The 23283-nt window shown below is 37.8% G+C and overlaps 1 protein-coding gene across 2 annotated transcripts in view; it reads left to right on the top strand.

Moving 5' to 3' along the window:
- The window catches only part of csmd3a (CUB and Sushi multiple domains 3a), a 777572-nt gene extending 754843 nt beyond the window's left edge, over positions 1–22729 (top strand). For both annotated transcript variants that reach the window (XM_049467549.1, XM_049467548.1), the window contains exons 66-70: positions 3478–3636; positions 9100–9212; positions 16215–16302; positions 19870–20005; positions 22325–22729. In XM_049467549.1, the coding sequence (XP_049323506.1) occupies positions 3478–3636; positions 9100–9212; positions 16215–16302; positions 19870–20005; positions 22325–22484 (656 nt within the window). In that variant the 3' untranslated portion in view covers positions 22485–22729. The remainder of the gene's footprint in view (positions 1–3477; positions 3637–9099; positions 9213–16214; positions 16303–19869; positions 20006–22324) is intronic.
- Positions 22730–23283: the final 554 nt, after the last annotated feature.

Genomic DNA, 23283 nt, shown 5'->3' with positions numbered 1-23283 from the left:
TCAGTTGATACGATATACAGGGGTTGGACAATGAAACTGAAACACCTGTCATTTTAGTGTGGGAGGTTTTTCATAGCTAAATTGGAGCAGCCTGGTGGCCAATCTTCATTAATTGCACATTATTGCACCAGTAAGAGCAGAGTGTGAAGGTTCAATTAGCAGGGTAAGAGCACAGTTCTGCTCAAAATATTGCAATGCACACAACATTATGGGTGACATACCAGAGTTCAAAAGAGGACAAATTGTTGGTGCACGTCTTGCTGGAGCATCTGTGACCAAGACAGCAAGTCTTTGTAATGGTTCAAGAGCCACGGTATCCAGGGTAATGTCAGCATACCACCAAGAAGGACCAACCACATCCAACAGGATTAACTGTGGACGCTGTAAGAGGAAGCTGTCTGAAAGGGATGTTCGGGTGCTAACCCGGATTGTATCCAAAAAAACATAAAACCACGGCGGATCAAATCACGGCAGAATTCAATGTGCACCTCAACTCTCCTGTTTCCACCAGAACTGTCCGTCACCACAATACATTATTGTGCTCTAAAACCAGGTGTTTCAGTTTCATTGTCCAACCCCTGTAATTCTGATATTGATATAAATAGAATAGAAGCCACAGTCTATGGCGTTTGTCATCACATACTGACAGAGCTAGACAATATGTTAAAAATATTATATCACAATATTTTTAGGATATTTTTTGTAATTATTATTTCATTTTTACTGCCCATCACTGCCGTCATTAAACAGGACTGTTTACTAAACTCTCTATAATAAAATGTACAATTAAGTCAGTGTTCTTTAAGTACTAAAGTTATCATTAAAATATTCTTATTAAATTATATTGCTGATATGATACAAAAATGGATCGCAATACGCTAAAATACAGCTCCGGAATAAAATAAGAGACCACTTAAGACGTAGGAGTTTGTTTGATTTTACCAAATTGAAATATAATCAAGGAATATAATCAAGAGGATAATGGATGATCACAAGCCACCAAAACAATTTTTGCACCAGGAGTGGCATATCCAAAAGTTATCCAAAAGCAGTGTGTAAGACTGGTGGAGGAGAACATGCCAAGATGCATGAAAACTGTGATTAAAACCCAGGGTTATTCCACCAATTTTTTGTTTTTTTTTTGCATCATTTGAGGTCTGAAAGCTCTGCATCTTTTTCTTTTGTTATTTCAGCCATTTCTCATTTTCTGCAAATAAATGCTCTAAATGACCAAATTTATATTTGGAATTTGTGAGAAATGTTGTCTGTAGTTTATAGAATAAAACAACAATGTTAATTTTACTCAAACATAAACCTATAAATAGCAAAATCAGAGAAACTGATTCAGAAACTGAAGTGCTCTCTTATTTTTTTCCATATTGTCCAGCTCCACCTAATAGTAATACCGAGTGAGTCAGTATATCATTGGACACCCTTTTATTTCATACCTGTGGAATTACAAGGTTCCCATATTATCACCCACCTTACTTTCTGCCTAAAATACTCTATATTAACTGTTTTTTTTTTTTTACAGTAACATTTTTTAATAGTAACATGATACTGGTGGCTGATAATGTGTATAATACATTTTAGAGTACCTTGTTCCAGTTCAGTTAATGTAAAATTAAATAATAATATCTGTAATATTTGTTTTTTGGGGTTTTTTTAACTTAAGGGGTCTTTTTTAAGGCTTAACCCACTGTAAACCAGAGTCGTAAATCTTAAGACTTATGATTTGTCAGAAACTACTGGAGATAAATCTTTAAGTGCATTTTTAAAGGGGACATGAAACATTTCAGTTTGTACAAGTTTTCTAAGGTATTAAATATAATGGAATTTATTTGGGGGGATTTCTTTTTATATAAAATGTTTACACACTAAATTATAATATATTTATGTTTGTTATGTTTGAGCTAGGGCGCCGCCATGTTGCCCGTGCAGCACTGGTGATGTCACGAGGTTGGTTGGTTTAAGATCCCAGGCATATAGCTAGAGGAAAAGAGCGTATTGTTTGTGGAGATTATGGATGAAGACGAAGCTGAACTAGGCTAACATGGAGCATTTACTCAGAGATCTTTCCTATATAAACCTGAGCAGAACTTTTCAGATGCTTTTCTGAGAGCGAGACGTTTTGGGAGTGTTTATTCTCTCTCTACGTGGAGCCGTGCAGAACCCTGCAGCGCGTCCACAGCAGGTACTACCATCCAGTTAACCAGCTATTTTATATACATTTAGCTATTTAACATGCAAAGTCCAGAGTTCATTAAGACTGAATGAAACGAACATGATTTAAGTGGATATTGAAACATCCAGGCGCTGTTTGGTTGATAAACCGTTCAGTTTAGAAGTTAGAATGCTTACTGGGTACTTAGATTCATCTAGTTAGTGTTAGCTAGTTAGCTAGCGTTGGCTAGCTAGAATAAGATAGCTAGCTAAGTAGCTAACGCTAGCTATGTTATCTTTAAGTTGTCATTTTATCTAGATTTTCGGTAACGGTACCTCTCGCTGCTCTGCTGGGTGGGCATGTTGTTTGGCTGGTGCGGCTCACAGCTGCTGCTCTCATAGTAACGTTACCATCAGTCGGACGGTCTGTACATTCCAGCTGATCAGAGGAAAAATAAAAAACGGAGGAAAAAAGCCTCGGACTTCAGCTTATTTATCCGGCGCTAATGCTCCTGACTCAAACCCCTCTCCTTCACATAGTCCTGGTCTAGAAAGTGCTCGCCACTAACCCCTAGCATTGCAGCTAACCGGAGGATTCTCGCGCTTCAGCGCTGCGAGCCCCGCTGAAGGTATGAAAGTGAAAGTAAATATTTCTCATTCCTCACCCTATTAAATTTCACTACTCTCAGTATTACTACACACAGAGGCAATACAAAAGTGCCCCCCCCCCCCCCCTCGCTCTGCATTGAGTTTTGGTTTGGATTTTATTATTTATTGAGGAGCTAAATTACAGTATTCTCATAGATTATAGTAGTGAGGCGTTCGAGAACCAACCTCGTGACGTCACTTTCAGCGCTGGGACAAGATGGCGCTGCCCTTACTTAAAAAAATGACATTTAGATTGCTTATTATTTTAATTCCGCTTCACTGACAACTGTTAAACTTATAAAATTTGTTAGAGTGAAAATACATCTTGTGAATTAAACTAAATACTTGAAGTGTTTCATGTCCCCTTTAAACCAACATTAAAGCTCTGGAGTTGAGAAAGTGAGAAACTGCCGTGCAGTTTCTGAGAGTTGAAGAAGTTAAAGGGTTCAAGGCAGGTATATTACTGTTAATAGTGAGTAATGACTGGAATGAGTCGCCCGTCACCTTTATAAATTCACTCATTTCCCTGTAAGACCTGTGTGAACCCCAGTAAAGAGCTTATTATCACGAACCCTGCAGCCCTTCTGATTATATATATATATGTAGCGCGGGTGAAACCGGTACTAAACCTCTGCCGTTTGACATTTTAAACGTTCTCAATTGCAGTTCCCGACGACGTCTTCGCCCCGGCGTATGCCTGGAAGGGCTCGCTGGAGCACAAGGCCGTCAAACAGCCGGCGACGTTGACAATCACCAGCTTTAACATCACCTCCGGTAGAGTGAACGCCACTCTAACCAACAGGAACACAGAGCTTTTACTGTCAGGTAAGAAGCCGTAACACCTGTTCTTATCCACGGATCAATGTCACGCAGCGTCTGGATCATATGCTGAACGACTCACGCGCTGGTTAAGCTTTCATAACTTTGTTATTTCATTGTTTTGAGACTTTATTCTGTTGTTTGAATTATAGGGTGGAAATTTGTCTCCCTGATCCAAACCGAGTTTTCTAATTCTTGACTATCGATTCCACCTTAATCTTTGTGTTTATTTAAATAATACAGCCACACAATTTTTTGTGACCAATTTTTTATTAGTTTTGATAAGTTTTACAATGAGTCAACAACACAAAAAAAAAAAACAGCAAACAAACCCACCCTCCCCGTCCCCCTTCACTCCTCCTTGCCCCTTACCGCCCCCCTCCCCTTCTCTGGGTGTGTTGATGGATCATCATAAAAACAGAGAAGATCAACCTATCGGACAGTACAATATGGAAAAAAAAAAAGAACAAAATAAAACTTATATTCATATAAGCCATTAAGGGATTAATAAAGTCTCCATAGCTTGTAGTGCATCTTTCCAGGCAATAATAGTTCTTGGTTTGACACCATGAATGCGGGCAACCGACAACTCCATTGAAATGATTTCAAGCGCCTTCAAAATCCACTGATGGCGTGAGACATGATGTGGAGGGTTCCATCTATTTACCAGCACCTTTTTCACCGCTGTTAGAGCACAAAGTAAAAGTCTCTTCTGTTGCACTGAAATGGTAAGTGAGGAAAAATCATTCAAAAGAAAAACAAGCGCGGAGCATGGAACATTATGGTTCAATAGAGCTGTGAGATCCATGGAGATCTGACGCCAGAGTTTATGAACTTCATCACAAAACCAAAAATAATGCAAAAAAGTACCAAGCTCCCCTGAAGAGCATAAATTACAAATTGGAGACTGCGATAAATGCATATAAAATCATCTTTTTGGTGTAAAATCTATGTAGAAATTTCCAGTGTATTATTTGGTGATCAGGATTCTTTGAAGATACAGCCACACAATTTATAAAATATGTTCTGCTGCTTAATACTGAATTAAATTCACTTTATTTTTAGTGAATAAATGAATACTGAAGTCATCCAGTCTATAAAGGAACCCAAAATGAATCATGTAGTAACTTAAATCAAAATGTTAAAGTGTTAAACAAACCAAAATACTCTGTGAAGCATCTATGTGAACCTCACTATGTTTCACTATGTGAAACTTCTCTTGAAGTTTATTTTCACCTCGTTTCCAGAGTTTTAGGGAGTTTTATCTCTCGAGCTTTATAAATGATTCTGCACTCAGGGCCGATTCTGGGCTCGTCTGGGTGAATAATTGCTATTTGCTGTTGTTTTATTTTACTTAAAAAAAAAAAAAAATAACGCTTATACAGCGAAAAACAGCAGCAGGAGCTCCTCAGAGCACCTCAGACTTACCAGCCTCAGAAACAGCAAGTTAAACAGCTCCCCCATATACAGTAAGATCCACCTGATCTTATATGGTTAAGCTGTTAACTTGCAGTTTCAGAGGCTAGTAACTCTGATGAACTTATCTTGTGCAACAGAGGAAACTCTTGCTCTTCCTTTTCCGGGGCGGTCCTGATGAGTGCCAGTTTCATCATTATAAAGTTTTTAATGGTCTTTGCGGTGGCTATACTTGAGGATACTTTCTTAAAAGTTCTTGAAATGTTTCAGTTTAACCGACCTTCATTTCTCAAAGTATTTGTTCTGTACTTAGTTGAGTAGTTCTTGCTTCTCTTAATATGGATTAGAACAAATAGAGCTATTCTCTGTATACCTGTAACTCTACCTCGTCACAACTTTACAACTGATGCTCTCAAATTTGAGTAATTATCACTTGATGAGTTCAGCACAGCTGTTAACTGAAAGCTTCAATTCCAGGTGACTCTACGTCATAAAGCTGACTAAGCAATGCATTTTTTGACTTGTACTGTAAAGTAGTTCCACACTGCAGAATCTTAACTATTTTTTTACCTTCTGAGAGCTCTCCTCACTGCTGTGTGCTAGGGATAGTTCCATAATGTCCATTAATGAAGCCTAGAGGACACCAGAGGTGATGGAATACTGATAAAAAATAAAGAATCAAAAATGGATCAAGGTGAAATTTCCTAATCCATTTAAATCTGTTTGATATACTCCAATCCACAAACCCCAATCCAATGAATCAGATGGAAGCATCCCTAGGTAAAAAAGTTCCCATTTTTAAAATCTGTTTGTCTTTTTATCAAAATAAATAAATACACAGTATGTACAAAAGTATTGGGACACCAACTCATTTAACTTTTTTTCCTGAAAACAAGGCTGTTATAAAGGGTTAGTTCTGCTTATTTTGTTGGAATAACTGTCTGTACTGTCCAGAGAATGCTTTTTACTATCTATTTCTTAGAAAGGGTGTCCATAAATATTTGGAGATATTGGGCATATTGTACACCCTGTGCAAGATGCACCATGATGCTCGTTGCTATCTTACACCCCGTCAACAGTCTATTTTCACACCTTGCTCCTGCGCTGTTGAAATAGTGTCAGAGTTTAGGAATAAATCTACACTGATAGGTGTGGTGGTCTGGAAGTGAGGTGTGTGTAAGGGTAAATATCTGGCGTGTTTCTATCTAGGTGGGGGGAAATAGAGGTGCGCCACTGACCGAATAAAACCCTGACAACAGTCAGCCGTCCAATCCTATCTTGGTTCATTGGTTTATTTCACGTTTTCATGCCCAAACCACACCCATGATTAATTAAGAGAATTAGTGCATGTCTTTTGCACTTTTCAAGCCACGGAAGGCATATTGTTTGCGTCTTCATGATACCAAAAACACGCTGACACGCCCTAAATCCAGCTGCACAATTCCAAATTAATCAATGCACTATGGATTCAATCGTCAAAGTCTTATTTATTTAAAGTTACTGTGGTGTATTATGCTTTACTGCTAAAAATGGTCTGAAACTCAAAGAAACAGAAGTAGCAGCTGAGAGTGTTTAAAAAAAAATCTGAAAAAGATTATTAAATTCATTTCAGCTACTGGTAAATTTAGTGCCAAGCTCTTCTGCCTGACTTTGTGCTTTATGAATCATTAACAGCGCATGCCAATGAGGAGAAAAGAGCTGTAGTGCCAGATATCACACTAAACAGTAAAACTGTCTGCTAGTGCTCGTTTATAAATGAGTGAAAGTGTTATCACTACACTACTTCCACTTAAAATCACGCTAAATCAGACTCTTTACAGCAGATTTATTTTATGAATCTGCCTGTTGAGTGTTACTACATTAGCCTCGTAGCTCCTGTGCTAAACCAGAGAAGCTAACTTTAGATACCAAAGGTCTTAGCTGATAAGCTACAGCAGGGTATAAAGAAAAGGGACTAAATGCTACATTTCTGACTTTTGGAGCACAAAAGGGCAAAAATGCTCTAAATTGGAACATTGTTTCTACATTTTTAAAAGAAATTTGGAGATTCAAGCTCATTGATAACTTATACAGATTAATCTAAAATCTTAAGCCATATCGAAATGGCATTAGTTTTAAATTGAGAGGTTGGAATAATGTAATTTTACTTACTGAATGGTTAAAATAAAGGGACTTATCGAAGATGGGAGTAGCTACTCAATTTATACCATGCCACTTCACCTCGATAAACACATGATGAAAAGCTATATACAGTGCAATTACTTGAGGTACTGAGGTGTATTCTGTACTATGGATGTTTGTCACTTCTTGTTTGTGAGGCCTTTAGCCCAGATAAGTTCATGTGTCCAGCTAAACTATTTCTGAGAAGTCCATTTCTATACATGATTGGCATGTCACATGTGGTTTCAGGTAAACAACATGCCGCTTCTCAAAAGGTCATATTTACATATATGGTAAAGCTGTAAATAGGGTGGTTGGAATTCTTTAGGTATGAGAGCTATAGGAGTGACTGTGAGGGACTATTTAAACGGTTTAGACCACAAGACTGGGAGAGAGAGAAAACCTGGGACACCGAGAATTGACACGCTCTCTCCCACACTTTGCTTCTGATTGAAATAAATATTTTATTCCAGTTAAGAGGGCAGTGTGCACTGAGTTTTATTTCAAGAAACAACAGCCTTCCAAGAACACCCAAAGAGGAGTCCACAAGAGACAAGAAGACACAACAGTACACTATATTGCCAAAATATTTACTTACCCATCTTGATAACTGAATTCTGGTGTTCCAATCACTTCCATGACCATAGGTGTATAAAATCAAGCAGCTAGGCATGCAGACCACTCCAAACTTCATGTAGCTTCAGACTAGATCAACAACAGTAGAGTGTAGAGAGATTCATGGAATGGAGAGTTTCCATGACCAAGCAGCTCTTAAAATGTCTGAAATAAAAATCCGCTTAAACATCTAATCCGGAACTAAGAGAACTAAGGTTAGCAGAGAGCTTGCTAACATTAGTGGCGAGTTAGCTAACATACTAACTTTAGCTAGCTAAAGTGAGCTAGCTATCGTTATCAGGGATAGAAGTAAGGTTAGCGGAGAGCTAGCTTACATTAGCAGCGAGTTTGCTAACATACTAATCTCTGCGGAAAGTTAGCTAACATTACCGGGAAGAGAACTAAAGAAATTATATTTATTGAGGTCCTAAAAAAGGTTTTAAAAAGCATTAAATTTGACTTTTAAAATGGTGCAAGAACCCTGAAACATGTTTGCAACTCGAACTGTAAACAGTTTTAGCTGCTACAATAAAAAAGCATTAGCAATGCTTAGTTTGATACTAAGGCGATGTTCACATTCCTCAGTGTGTCTCAGATCTAAGGTTAGCAGTGAGCTAGCTAACATTAATGGCAAGTTAGCTAACATATTAACTTTAGCAGCAGGCAAGCTTACATACAAATTTTGGCTGTGAACTAGCTAAAATTCTAGCTTTAGCGGCGATCTAGCTAACATTATCAGGGATAGAAGTAAGGTTAGTGGAAAGATAGCTAACATTGGCATTAAGTTAGCTAACATGCTAACTTTAGCTAGCTAAAGTGTGCTAGCTAACTTTATCAGGGATGGAAGTAAGTTTCTGCTGGTCCCATAAAAGATGAAAATAAAACATTTTTTGTACGTCTTTGACATTTGGATGTTCTCTTTCACTCTCTTAACTATTCAAAGGAACAGAAACCTTGATGAAAATATACTGAAAAAATGAATGGCAACATTATTTATTTATTTTAATATGTTTTTTTAGGTAAAACAGGAACAAATATTTATTATTTCTGATGGTATAATTGTGTCTCAGTCTGTTTCTATATATATATATATATATATATATATATATATATATATATTAATACATATATATATATATATATATATTAGTTTTTTCTGCTAACATTTTTTAAATTTAACAGTCAGTTTTGGAGGAAATGTGCAGCTCTGGGATGTGTCTGCTGCACAGTTTGCGTCTTTATTTGAGTGTTATTATACTTGTTTGATTGTGATTGCAGGTGTGTATAAAAGCCAAGAAGCTCGTCTGACCCTGAGGCTGTATCATATGAGGGCGCTGGTGCACGGCTCACACACCAAGATCACTGAGGAGACGTGGACCATGGATGGCTTTGTAAGAGTTTTTCCTGTTTTTTTTATTTTTTATTATTATTTTCATTATTTATTTACAGGTGCATTAATACTATAGTACATTTGATACTCAACCATTCAGCAGTGGGAGATTTCTGTGTTCAATAATATAAAAACAGTGTTGGTTCATATACACATATAAAAAAACCTGTATTATGAAGTTACATCTGTACCTTTATTATTGTGAACTATAGTTTAAAAATAACAATATAAAAAATTAATATACAGTCATAATACTTTATATCTACTCTCAACAAAAGTGGCTACCATACAGTATGTGCATTCTGGTGTTTTAGTTTTTAACTTTGGTGTTTTAAGTTTAACTTGCTGTGCATTTTGTTTCCTCCAAAAAAATAGAATGGTGTGAAATGGCCTTTAGCGTTGAGATTCACCTTTATTCTCAACTCAAAACCCAGCATCAACCCAAATCTTAGTCTTAACTGTTTAACTTTAAACTCAATGCAAAACTTAACCCTAGCCCCAACTCAAAACTTAGTCTTAACCTTAGCCTCAACTCAAAGCTTAGTATTAACCCTAGAATCAACCCAAAACTTAGTCTTAGCCTTTGCATCGACCCAAAACTTAGTCTGAACTGTAAACTCATTGCAAAATTTAGTCTTAACCTTAGCCTCTACTTAAAGCTTTGTCTTAACCCTAGCATCAACCCAAAACTTAGTCTTAACTTTAGCATCAACCCAAAACTTAGTCTTAACTGTAAACTCAATGCAAAACTTAATCTTAATCCTAGCATCAACCATAAAAATTGTCTTACACCTAACCCCACCATAATCCTAACTCTAGCCTAAACCCAAAAACGTAGTCTTAACTGTAAACTCAACAGAAAGCTTAGTCTTAACCCTAGCATCAACCCAAAACTTAGCTTTAACTGTAAACTTAATGCAAAACTTAGTCTTAACCCTAGCCCCAACTCAAAACTTAGTCTTAACCTTAGCCTCAACTCAAAGCTTAGTATTAACCCTAGCATCAACCCAAAACTTAGTCTTAGCCTTTGCATCGACCCAAAACTTAGTCTGAACTGTAAACTCATTGCAAAATTTAGTCTTAACCTTAGCCTCTACTTAAAGCTTTGTCTTAACCCTAGCATCAACCCAAAACTTAGTCTTAACTTTAGCATCAACCCAAAACTTAGTCTTAACTGTAAACTCAATGCAAAACTTAATCTTAATCCTAGCATCAACCATAAAAATTGTCTTACACCTAACCCCACCATAATCCTAACTCTAGCCTAAACCCAAAAACGTAGTCTTAACTGTAAACTCAACAGAAAGCTTAGTCTTAACCCTAGCCCCAACTCAAAACTTAGTCTTAACTGTAAACCCCAATGCAAACCTTAGTCTTAACCTTAGTTTTAATTCAAAACTTAGTCTTAACACTAGACTCAACTTAAAACTTGGTCTTAACCCTAGCATCAACAAACCATGGTCTTAAACCTTACCCCACCATTATCCTAAAACTGGCCTCAACCCAAAACTAAGTCTTAACTGTAAACTCAATGCAAAACTTACTCTTCATTTTATATTCAACAAAAAGCTTAACTATGAACTTTTTTTTTTGTTGTAACTTTGCTTTGCCCTGGTTAACCCCTCTTCTTTCCGGTGAACTTGAGCTTCTGGCCGCTGTGCCTGTGGTTTGGCGTGGTGAAGTGAGTCACAATTGTGACGATTTGCTGCTCTAATTAATTCAGTGATTGCCGTGGACAACCCAAGTTCCGAATTAAGGACGTTAAGCTTTTTTAGCTGCTCGGGTTTTTGTGGTGCTGCTGCTTTCTCTTTTAGAGCTTAGATTCTCTGCCCGAACCCGACCTGACCCGAGGACCGACCCGAAATCGGGCTCCTATTTTCATTTTATATAAAGCTCTGGTGTGATAATCACAATGTTGCTAAGTAACCAATTATTATTGTTCACTAAAGCGAACGAAATAGCGAAAACTGAAAGTGAAAAAACATTTGTGTTAACTGAATCTAATAAAAACGGTAATTAAAAGGAAAAAACATAACTATCTCAAACTATTTTGTGTTTATAAAACTAACTAAAACGAACTAAAATTACTGAATTTTCGTGTTTAATTTATTTATAAGCGCTGTTGTACAGCGGAGTTGTACAGCGGGCGGTGTTGCCGAGCACGCATCACCTCGTGGTCTGTGGCGTTAGTTCTTGTGTAAAGCGCTCCCGCTAGCCGCAAAATACGACAGAAAACACTGAGAAACTGCAGATTACATGGGATTACAATATGAGCGCAAGGCAGATAAAAGAGAAACAGGAGATACAGTGTGTGAGAACATTTACCTGTGAGTAGCTCATTCCAGAACAAGCAAATCTCTCTCTCTCTCTCTCTCTCTCTCTCTCACGTTTATTAGATTGATCTCTCTGATGAGATGTGTGAAAACTAATAAAAACTAGCAAGCCCACCCTAAAAACAAATTAAAACTTACTGAATTAAACTATAATAAAATGAAAAATGTAATCACGTAGCTCTGGGCTCACGTGAACACCTCCGCGTTTGACTTGCAGCACTGTGTGTAGCTGTTCTTAAAATCATTTTAATTAAATAATAGTTTTATGCTTTTATGTTACAGTGTTAATTAACATAATTCTGATTATATTTCGCTCATTCAATCAGCCTGAAAACAGACAGTTTATGGTTTGGGTCTTATAATGACAGTTCATGGTTCGGGCTTGGGCAGAACGTGCACGGGCTCGGGCTGGGTCGGGTCGGATTTTTTGGGCCGATCTAAGCTCTATTCTCTTTTGGTGAAGCTGTTATATTAATACTATTTTAACGGTCATTAGATTGTTGTTTTCGTCCATTATTTTGTTTTGTTTATATATACATATTTCCTTTGAGTGTGGCTTGGTTTGTTTAACTCCATCCCCAGACGCGTTTTTCCGTTTTTTCCGTTTTTTCCGTTTTTTTCAGTATTATATGTTTTAGTAATTTTCTTTGGTTCTGTGAAGAATTTCGTTTTTATTTTTTGTAATTCGTTAGATTATATTTTTGTCAACATTTTGGGTTTATTTTCGTTTGTTATTTTTCTAATAATAATAGTAAATACATAATTGATTTCCTTTTTTTTGACGGGCGAATAATAAAAGTAACGCACTAGTTACTTTTATAGTGGAGTAACTCCGTTAGTAACTCAGTTACTTTTTTGGAGAAGTAACGAGTAACTATAACTAATTACTTTTTCAAAGTAACGTGCCCAACACTGCTGAAATCTAACCTCTTCACCTAACCCCAGCCATAATGTTATCACTATTCATTCACAGATAAAATACTCAGGTGAAGGTCTGATATTATAAACTGTTAATATGACTGGAATCAGGCAGAAGGTTTTATATTGAACTGACTCTAATGGGCTTTAATAACATCATTATTATCAGCTCTGCTGATACTCAGCTCTTTAGTGGAGTAATGATATTGATTTCATGTTCTGTTCAGCTTCTCCACTAGAACAATATGATCACACACAGACATCACTTCTTTTCCTGGAACGGATTCAGAGGCAGAAATATGCACACTCCAGAGACCTCTGCTAAATTCAGCGGATGTAATTTGGGTTATTTAACATCGACTTAACCCGAGACAAAAAGAACTTTGATGTTTTTGTACGTTTCCTGCTGTTTTCTGCAGTGAATTTACATTTACATTTACATTTATGGTATTTAGCAGACGCCCTTATCCAGAGCGACTTCAAAGTTACTTAAGATATCCAAAGCTAGTTTGTAGACTAGGATCAAGAGATACATAGAGCTTAATCATGTTAAGAACCCTAGGAACCTTTTTTTTTTATTTTATTTTTTTTTTTTTTATTAGTTTAGGAACTCTTTGAAAAGATGTGTCTTCAGTCGACGTTTGAAGACCGTGAGTGACTCTGCTGTTCTGACATCCAGTGGAAGTTCATTCCACCACCTTGGTGCCAGCACAGAGAAGAGTCTGGATGTCTGTTTTCTGTGTGTTTTGAGTGATGGAGGTTCGAGCCGAGCCGTACTGGAAGCTCTAAGAGCTCTTGGTGCAGATCTGGCTTTGACCATCGCCATCAGGTATGAAGGTGCTGGTCCGTTTTTTGCCTTGTAGGCCAGCGTCAGGGTTTTGAATCGGATGCGGGCGGCAACAGGAAGCCAGTGGAGGGAACGCAGCAGAGGAGTCACATGACTGAACTTCGGAAGATTGAAGACGAGTCGTGCTGCCGCATTCTGAATTAACTGTAGTGGTTTGGTGGCTCTCAGTGGAAGACCAGCCAGTAGAGAGTTGCAGTAGTCAAGTCTTGAGATGACAAGAGACTGCACAAGCACCTGAGTGGCATCCTGAGACAGACACGGTCGAATTCTTCGGATGTTGTACAGGAGAAATCTGCATGATCGAGTCAGATTTGCAATATGGCTCGAGAACGATAACTGGTCATCCATTACTACACCGAGGCTTCTTGCTTCTGCCGATGGAGTGACCAGTGAGTTGTCGAAAGAGATGGAGAGATTGTTGTGAAGGCTCGTAGTTCCTGGGATGAACAGAAGGTCAGTCTTGCTGGGGTTGAGTTTTAGGTGATGAGAACTCATCCACATTGAGACATCATTGAGACATGCTGAGATGCGGGATGAAACCTGAGTGTCGGAAGGAGGAAATGAAAGGATTAGTGAATCCTCTCTATTTGTACTTGAGTAAAGAATAAGGATGATGTTGATGGTTATAAAGCTCATCTTCCACTTCAGTATTTCCCTTTTTCTCTTCTGTTTCTAATTCTGCTTTTTATTTTCCATACAAACCTTCACTTTCTGGGGAGCTACTCCACTGCAGATGCGCTATTCTGAAGTGTGTGCTATTATGGGATGTCCTGTCGCAGATGCTCTTTGATTATGTGGTCAATCTACAAAAACATACACAAAACATTTGTGTGTGTCTAGACCTTATGGATATATTTCACTTAAAACATGCTAAGATTACCATATATCCAGTAATGTGTCTTATTTTTAGGTAAAAAAAAAAAAAACTTTTTTTTTTATTTTGCACAATTAATGTCTGATTTTTTTTAGTTTACTGTCATTTTGTAAAATGCGTTTTTCATGAAAAATATCTCTGGTGTTACTGTGTCTCTGGTGTTACTATCCAGTATTACTGTCATTGGTATTACTGTTACTGGTGTTACGGTGTCTCTGGTGTAACTGTGTCTCTGGTGTTACGGTGTCAGTGGTGTAACTGTGTCTCTGGTGTTACGTGTCTCTGGTGTAACTGTGTCTCTGGTGTAACTGTGTCTCTGGTGTTACTGTGTCTCTGGTGTAACTATGTCTCTGGTGTTACTGTCACTGTTGTTACTATCCAGTATTACTGTTACTTGTGTAACTGTGTCTCTGGTGTTACTGTGTCTCTGGTGTTACTGTGTCTCTGGTGTTACGGTGTCTCTGGTGTAACTGTGTCTCTGGTGTTACTGTGTCTCTGGTGTTACGGTGTCACTGGTGTTACGGTGTCACTGGTGTTACTGTGTCTCTGGTGTTACTGTGTCTCTGGTGTTACGGTGTCACTGGTGTTACTGTGTCTCTGGTGTTACTGTGTCTCTGGTGTTACTGTTTCCGGTGTTACTGTGTCTCTGGTGTTATTGTCTGCGGTGTTACTCTCACTGGTATTACTGTTACTGATATCACTGTATTACTGGTGTTAGTGTCACTGGTGACACTGTCACTGTTGGTTCTTTCACTCTCTGGTTCTTTCAATCTCTGGTGTAACTGTGTCTCTGGTGTTATTGTCACTGTTGTTACTATCCAGTATTACTGTCACTGGTATTACTGTAACTGGTGTTACTGTGTCTCTTGTGTAACTGTGTCTCTGGTGTTACTGTGTCTCTGGTGGTACTGTCTTTGGTGTTACTTTCTCTAGTGTTACTGTGTCTCTAGTGTAACTTTAGCTGGATTTACTGTGTCACTGCTGTTTCTGCGTCTGGTGTTACTGTGTCTCTGGTGTTACTGTCTCTAAAGTTACTTTCTCTGGTGTTACTGTTACTATTGGTACTTTCTGTCAAACTGCTGTCACTGGTGTTACTGTCACTCTGGTGTTACTGTGTCTCTGGTGTTACTGTGTCTCTGGTGTTACTGTCACTGTTGGTACTTTCTCTGATACTGCTGTCTTTACTTTACTGTCTTGATACTGCTGTTGGTACTTTCTCTGATACTGCTGTCTTTACTTTACTGTCTTGATACTGCTGTTGGTACTTTCTCTGATACTGCTGTCTTTGGTCTTACTGTGGTCTGGTGTTACTGTGTCTATTGCAATACATTGTCTCTGGTGTTGTTATGTCCCTGTCTCTGGTGTTTCTGTTGCTGGTGTTGCTATCTCTGGTATATCTGGTATCTTTGGTACTTTGTCTCTGGTGTTACTGTGTATCTCGTGTTATTGTCACTGATGTTACTGTGTCTGGTGTTACTCTGTCTCTGTTGTTGCTGTGTCTCTGATGTTACTGTAACTGGTGTTACTGCCTCTTGCGTTACTGTCACCGGTATAACTGTCTCTTGTTTTACCTTTCTTTGGTGCAAACAGTATTTAAATAAGTGCACAAAAGACAAAAAAGATAAAAAAAAATATGTGCATTCATACAAGTACAAGATGATGTATAATTATAGTCTAAGTTTAAATGTTAGAAGAAAAAAAAATAATTTTACACATTTTACCAATTCCAGATTGGATGTTTTTGTAGAATGACCCACTTTTGTTGCTTTTATGTGTTTCTTTTTTATGTGGAGAGAAAAAAGAGGGAAAAACAGGGGGAAAGAAAACAGCTCTTGCCTTGAGTGCACAAATTCCGATAGTAAAATACTTAAGCCTTTTGATCTGACACTTTTGTACTCCAGCCGAAGCCATTCTGTAAGTGTGGCTACTTAGCGAAACATGAATGTGTTTTATTTCTCCTCCAGACTGCCTCCCTTTGAGTGGAGTAGCACTCTGCTCTGCTCTAACCAGGCGCTATCATTTCTCCTGCAGGTCTCCGCTGAGCACGAGGGCAGTACCTACGTGTTCCAGGGCTACATACACGGCCGAGACTACGGGCAGTTCGGACTGCAGAGGCAAGGTCAGCTAACGGCGAGGCTACGCTAATAACAAACTCCAGTCTAATGCTGTGTAAAACAGTCTGGTTTTGAGTAGCAATTTTTAACTGGAACGTCTCCACCAATCAGATTTCCTACTGAGAATCCAATATGGCTGCACCACTCATTAACATCAGTAGTAAAACCATTAGTTTTATACAGTCTATCAACACTACTGTCTATTAGGGTCTTATTAAATCAAGCATACACACAATAATGTCCAACTTCTATCTTCAGACATTAGATCTATTACTATAATTACATTATCGCATTATTGTACAATAAATTGACATGACCTCAATAATATTTGATAATGGTGAAATCATTAATTGTGTTAATTTGTATATTTGTTCACATATATAACAATGAACAGTATTTTAGCCAATCATACACACAGTGGGCACGGCAGTAGGTGAAGATAAAAGTATACAGCTCTGGAAAAAAATAAGAGATCACGTAAAAATGATGAGTTTCTTTGATTTTACCAAATTGAAAACCTCTGGAATATAATCAAGAGGAAGATGGATGATCACAAGCCATCAAACCAAACTGAACTGCTTGAATTTTGCACCAGGAGTGTAAAGCAGTATAAAGTTATCCAAAAGCAGTGTGTAAGACTGGTGGAGGAGAACATGATGCCAAGATGCATGATCAAAACTGTGATTAAAAACCACCAGGGTTATTCCACCAAATATTGATTTCTGAACTCTTAAAACTTTATGAATATGAACTTGTTTTCTTTGCATTATTTGAGGTCTGGAAGCTCTGCATCTTTTTTGTTATTTCAGCCATTTCTCATTTTCTGCTAATAAATGCTCTAAATGATAATATTTTTATTTGTAATTTGAGAGAAATGTTGTTTGTAGTTTATAGAATAAAACAACAATGTTCCTTTTACTTAAACATATACCTATAAATAGCAAAATCAGAGAAACTGATTCAGAAACTGTAGTGTTTTTTTATTTTTTTGGAACACCATTACTCAGGTGCAATATAATGTATTTCCCAGCTCCAACATCTAACTTCTGAGGTAAATCAATGCATTATAAGATAAATGAACTAGTAGAGTACTTCTACGCATGTTTCCACTGATTGCTCTATTAGGTTTGAGTTAGCAGTGGAGAATCACATGGCTATACATGTATCACTGTGATTATGCTGCCATTAAAACCAATTAATTAACTCGCTTCTAAAAAGAAAGAATTGACCTGCACCACCAAGGTCACAACCATGAAATTTTACCAAGTGGCATTTTTTATATCAGACATATATTCTTTATAATTGAGATCTAAAAGGGGAAAAACAATTTGCTGAAGTTTATTAATGGCCTATTATTCTTATTATATGGTCCAATCAGTAAAAACCTGGACAGTATGGAAATTACAAATTGGAATTGGAAGTGCTGTGTTTCTTATACCTTCATATACCTTGACCTTTTTATTGCACAGTATGAACCCAAGATATTCTGGTTAACTTCACTTCATTTTCTAACCAAGAAAAAAAACAATGAAATACTTTCCTTTTTGTATTTTCTTGTTTTAGCAATAATATAATTTGTTGGGGGCGAAACTATATAATAAGGGACCCAAATATCAGTATTTGTGTCTGTCTCAAATAATTATAAAAGAACACTGTTGTGCATAATAATGAATTGACACATCAATAAAAAAATAATGATTAATAATGTAAATGCTGTAATTGTAAAGAAAAAAGTGTTAAGTATTGTTAATTAGTGTACCCTTATAGTAAAGTATTACAATTTTTGCCTCTTTAAATACACTATTTTATTTAAAATATACACCTGTATTAAACTTAACACTGGAAAATATGAAACACACATACTAAAAAAAATACGTAAATTCTATTATATACTATAATACAGTACCAGTCAAAAGTTTGGGCACACTTTCTCATTCAACTACATTGTAAATGAATACTGAAGTGATCCATGCTATAAAGGAACACATAAGAAATCATGTACTTATCCTGTACAACAGCGGAAACTCTTGCTCTTCCTTTCCTGGGGCGGTTCTGATGAGTGCCAATTCCATCATAAAGTTTTTGTTGGTCTTTGCAGTGACTGAGGATTGAGTATACTTTTAAAGTTCTTGATTTTTTTTCTCATAATATGGATTAGAAAATTACTCAAATAGAGATATTTACTGTATACCTGTAACTCTACCTCTTCACAACTTTACAACTGATGCTCTCAAACACATTAAGAGACAAGAAATTCAAATAATTAACTCTTGACGAGTTCAGCACAGCTGTTAACTGAAAGCCTGAATTCCAGGTGACTCATAAAGCTAAGATGTACAAAACTAAAAATCTAAGCAAGTGGTGCTACTTTGAAGAATCTAAAATATTTAGATTTAGGTGTAGGTTTGTTTAACACATTAATGTTTACAAAATAATTCCATATGTTTTTCTTCATAGTTTGGATGACTTTAGTATTAATCTACAATATAGAACATTTAAAAAAAATGAAATTAAGGTGTTTCCAAACCTTAAAATATTTTTTTTAAGAACAGTCCACATTGCCATCAGCTGCCGGAGCCCTGAGAGAGCACAACTGGCCTTACTCTCTCTGGGCGGGTACAGTAGATGGTGCCCTTTCTCCTCATCAGTCCTAGGGTGATGTGGATCAGCACAAGGCTGCGTCTGTGAGCTGATGTATCAGAACCGAGACTCGGTAATGCTGCATCAGCAGCAGTTTAAAAAGAGGCTGACTTCACATGTATCAGAGGAGGCATGTGTTAGTCTTCACCCTCCTGGTGTGTTGGGGCATCACTAGTGATAGGGGGAGTCCTAATGAGTGGGTTGCGTAATTGGCCATCAATAGAGTTGTGTTAAGTTTAACATCTTGATGAATCCATTTTTTGACTGGTACTATAGATACCACACTGCACACACATGCAACACCTCTGACCCTGTATATAAACCCACAATTTATTACACTCAGAACTACATTACTGTCATAATTTATATCAAGGACAAAGGCCCAACAACTGAACCTTGTGGGACACCACACAATATGCTGAACCAAGCAGTTGCCAAATAATTCACAATGAGATTTTTGCATCAGGATTAATAACTAAATATAAAACCTACGGTTCAAATGGTTAACAAAAGGCTTGTGTTCAGTGTTACAAGTCAATTTAAGTAAATTCTAAAGTGTTATGTGCTTTAATTATAATATTAATTGTAGTGCTGGTTCCCCCATACCAGCCTACGTTCTCCTATTCTCCTATTTCAATGGTCACCAGCCTCCTTCTGTAGATCTACCTTCCTGCGGGTTTCACCTTTAACCCAGTCCCAGCTCTCCTCATTCAGATAATCAGGGCCTTGTGAAGGCAGTAATTAGCTGGTCAGGTGAGGATGATTGGGGTTGGGAATTGCCTGCAGGAGAACAGATCTGCAGGAGGATGGTGGTGATAATCGTAATGGTGATTATAGCAGGGAAGGGGAGTGTTAGTAAGAATAAAGCAGAGTGTAGAGACATTGTGTGGTGCTGAATTAGTTCAAGGTCATTAAATGTTTCTTTTCCACAGGTCTGAACATCACCGAGACCACGAGAAGCTCCGAGGCTCCGCCCAGGACCAGCAGCAGCTCTGTGGCCGTCGCGATTCTTGTGCCTTTTTTTGCCCTGATTTTCGCAGGGTTTGGATTTTATCTCTATAAACAGCGGTACGTACTTTCACACAGTTGCACGTCCACATCAATAATCTACCTGGCTGGTCTGAATATCCATTACATTACTTTTAAACATCATCACTGACAAGTTAAGTCATTATTTTACATTAATCATGAAATACATTTATTGAGATGATCTGATTGTGAGTCTGATTTTATATATTTACTCATAAATTATTATTATCTACTATCAAACTTGACAAACAATTTTTACGTTTCTATTTTTTTTTTGTATTATTTCTCCCCAATTTAGCTAGGCCGATTGTCCCACCCACTCAGCTGCTCAGCTGTAGTGCCCTATTTCTAGTGATGCCTCAACACAAGGAGGGTGAATGCCTCCTCCAATACATGTGAAGTCAGACATCAACATCTCCCTAGGAGTTATGACGGGAAAGAGTGCCGTCTACCCACCCAGAGAGAGTAAGGCCAATTGTACTCTCTCAGGGCTCCGGCAGCTGATGGCAAGCTGCATGACTGGGATTCAAACCCGCAATCTCCCAAACATAGGGGCAGTGCTTAGCCAGAGTGACCACTCCGAGCCCTATCACATTTAACATTTGAAAAATGTAGTTCCATTAATAACAATTTGTAATAGTGACATGTAATCTCAATTTAAAACATAGCGTTTAATACAGCATAATGTTTGTTATTATTAATAAAATAATTTACAATAACTTACAATATTTTAATAAATTTTTTTTGTCACTTCTACACTTTTTCTCTAAATAATAATAACTTTATTAATTATTAATTAGTTATATATGATATAATTAGTTATATTAATCTTAATAATTTATAATAACATAAAAAACACTGTTTTATATTGTAATATTTAATATTCAAATGTCCGTTTATTATTAACTGAGCTTTACAACAAGCTAATTTTCCAGGGTTTTTTCAGTGTTCAGTAAGTTAAATTTAAGAGTTTTTAAATATTTAAGATTCCTAATTGGATGTTCTTCTTGCGTAGTTGTCAGCAAACTTAATATCGATTACTGGGGAGCGCTTGCGGAAAACACAGGTGTGCCACTGACTGATTAAAACCCTGACAACAGTCACCCAACACATGTTAATTCTGTTCATCTTGGCAACCTAAACGCACATACACCCTTGCTCGTTAAACACACACAAACAAGGACGCGCTGCAAAGCACAAGACCCAATCTTTACATCAATAATAAACAGAATACAAAATAAAATAACTGTGCTGTTCCCTTAAATTACCTACTCACACTCTTTCACAGCATGATTTTTCTCTGCTGAGAAGTTCAGAAGCGCTTCACCGTTAAAATAGCAATACGCAATACGCAAAGTCAGAGCGAACTTGGTTCTTAAAGAGCCACTAAACCCTAAACCATATGTTTTTCATTATTAGCTGAAATTTTGAGTATTTATTTGAAATAATAAAACATACCAGTTCTGATTATAATTTATATAAACATTTCCAAACCTTTAAAAAAAAAACACTTTTACTGTAGCAATTTCCACCTTTGCAGCGCCCTCACAGGTTTAACTGTACTATAGGTGTGGATGATGTGTGCCTGTACTTTGGTACGCAGATACATCACAATATGCAGATCAGTCTATCAATAATACCGCCCCCTGGTGATGTCCAACAATCTGGGTCTCAGGAGCAGGATTGACATTGGGGGGACACATTTGCTAAAATGAATCAAAGCCCACCCTATAGTGACTTAGAACAACATTTGCGGAATTACAGTTAATTACAAAAAAACAAAATTATTATTTATTTAAAGATCCCTTTATAACCTAAACATGTTACTCCACATTGTATTTACTTTTGCTAGAAAAAATTATGGTGCAATGTCTGAATTATATACATATGACAAATAGACAAATACATAACATAACAGATTTGATTAATTAGATACATGCTTCGGAGAGGGGGTGCTTTTCATGGCGGGGGTGCAGATTTCGACGCGCTTTCGACATAAAAGTTCAAATCCACTTTTTTCTTTATACTATCCCCTCCGGTTCCTACGCCAGTGCTCACCACCATCAGAGGCACACTGCTGCAGCTCAGTCAATCAGCTCTCCCTCCTGTCTCGGCTCTAAACCCATACATCACCCAGTAGTGCTACTTCTTCACATTTTTTTTGCCTTTTTCATTTCAATTTGAGCTGATGATGCCAAAGACAGACTGACACGCCCTAAAACGAGTTGCATTATGCATGCATCTTGTCTATAGATCGCTAAAATAGGTTCCTTAATGTTTTTGCAACTAACCCTACCCTGATTGGTCTACGTATTTAACCGTGTCTCTCTCTCTCTATCTCTGTTTGTTTGATTGCAGAAGGACGGATAAGGCGGAGTACACTGGCTGCTCCGCCCACGAAAACAGCAACGGCCAGGCCACCTTCGAGAACCCCATGTACAACACCAACTCCAAAACCATCGAGGGCAAGGTGGTCCGCTTCGACCCCAACCTCAACACGGTCTGCACAATGGTTTGATGAAGCCTGTTCACCTCGCGGACAGAATTAAGAATTAAGACTCTTAGCGTTGCTTTGTTGCGATTCCTGTTCCAAAGGACGATATTCCGAGGACGGACGGACGGACGGACGGTCGGTCGGTCGGCCGGCGGTACGACGTCTCGAGAGGACGCACAGTCAAGCAGTGCGACACCAAGTCAAGCACAGTACGGGGAGCCAATACTCACACATGCCTATGGCTTTAAGCTTTGCGTGGACTCTGGGGAGCGGGAGGGAGGAAGGGAGGGAGGGGTGGGGGGGTTGTATCTTCACTTCATTTCGAGTGGAGTGTATTAAGACGTGTAACTCACTCTAAGAGTGCTGTTGAATTTTGTATTGTTTGGTCTGTGCATTATTTTGAAACCCTGAGGAGGTCTCCGGGGGGGACTGTGAGCTGCTTATATAATGGAGAGGGGTTTTGTGAGCCTTTCTCAAAAAAAACGCTACACAGTCTTGCTCGCTTCATCACGTGTGTATATTGCTTTTTTCAGCCTGGCATCGTAAGCCCTTATCCCCGTTCGCTTACCGACCAACCAGGGGCCTCATGTACTAAAGGTGCGTACGCATAAAAACATTGCGTACATTGCCATATTTCACGCTCATGGTCTGATGTACTTGAACGTAAGTAAGTTTGTTCGTTTCCCCACGGCACTTTCGTTTCAGGCCTACGTATGTTTTTTGTACGTGTGTATTGTGTTTTTGGCATTTGGCGACACTTTGAAATGCATTGAAATTTACAACTAAGATATAATTTACGCACACGTTGTAGTAATAAGCCATT

Source organism: Astyanax mexicanus, chromosome 1 (genome assembly GCF_023375975.1).
Source record: "Astyanax mexicanus isolate ESR-SI-001 chromosome 1, AstMex3_surface, whole genome shotgun sequence".
In the NCBI taxonomy this organism is placed as follows: domain Eukaryota; kingdom Metazoa; phylum Chordata; class Actinopteri; order Characiformes; family Acestrorhamphidae; genus Astyanax; species Astyanax mexicanus.
Note: the sequence above shows the minus strand (reverse complement) of the source record. Positions and strands in the feature narration are given on the sequence as shown.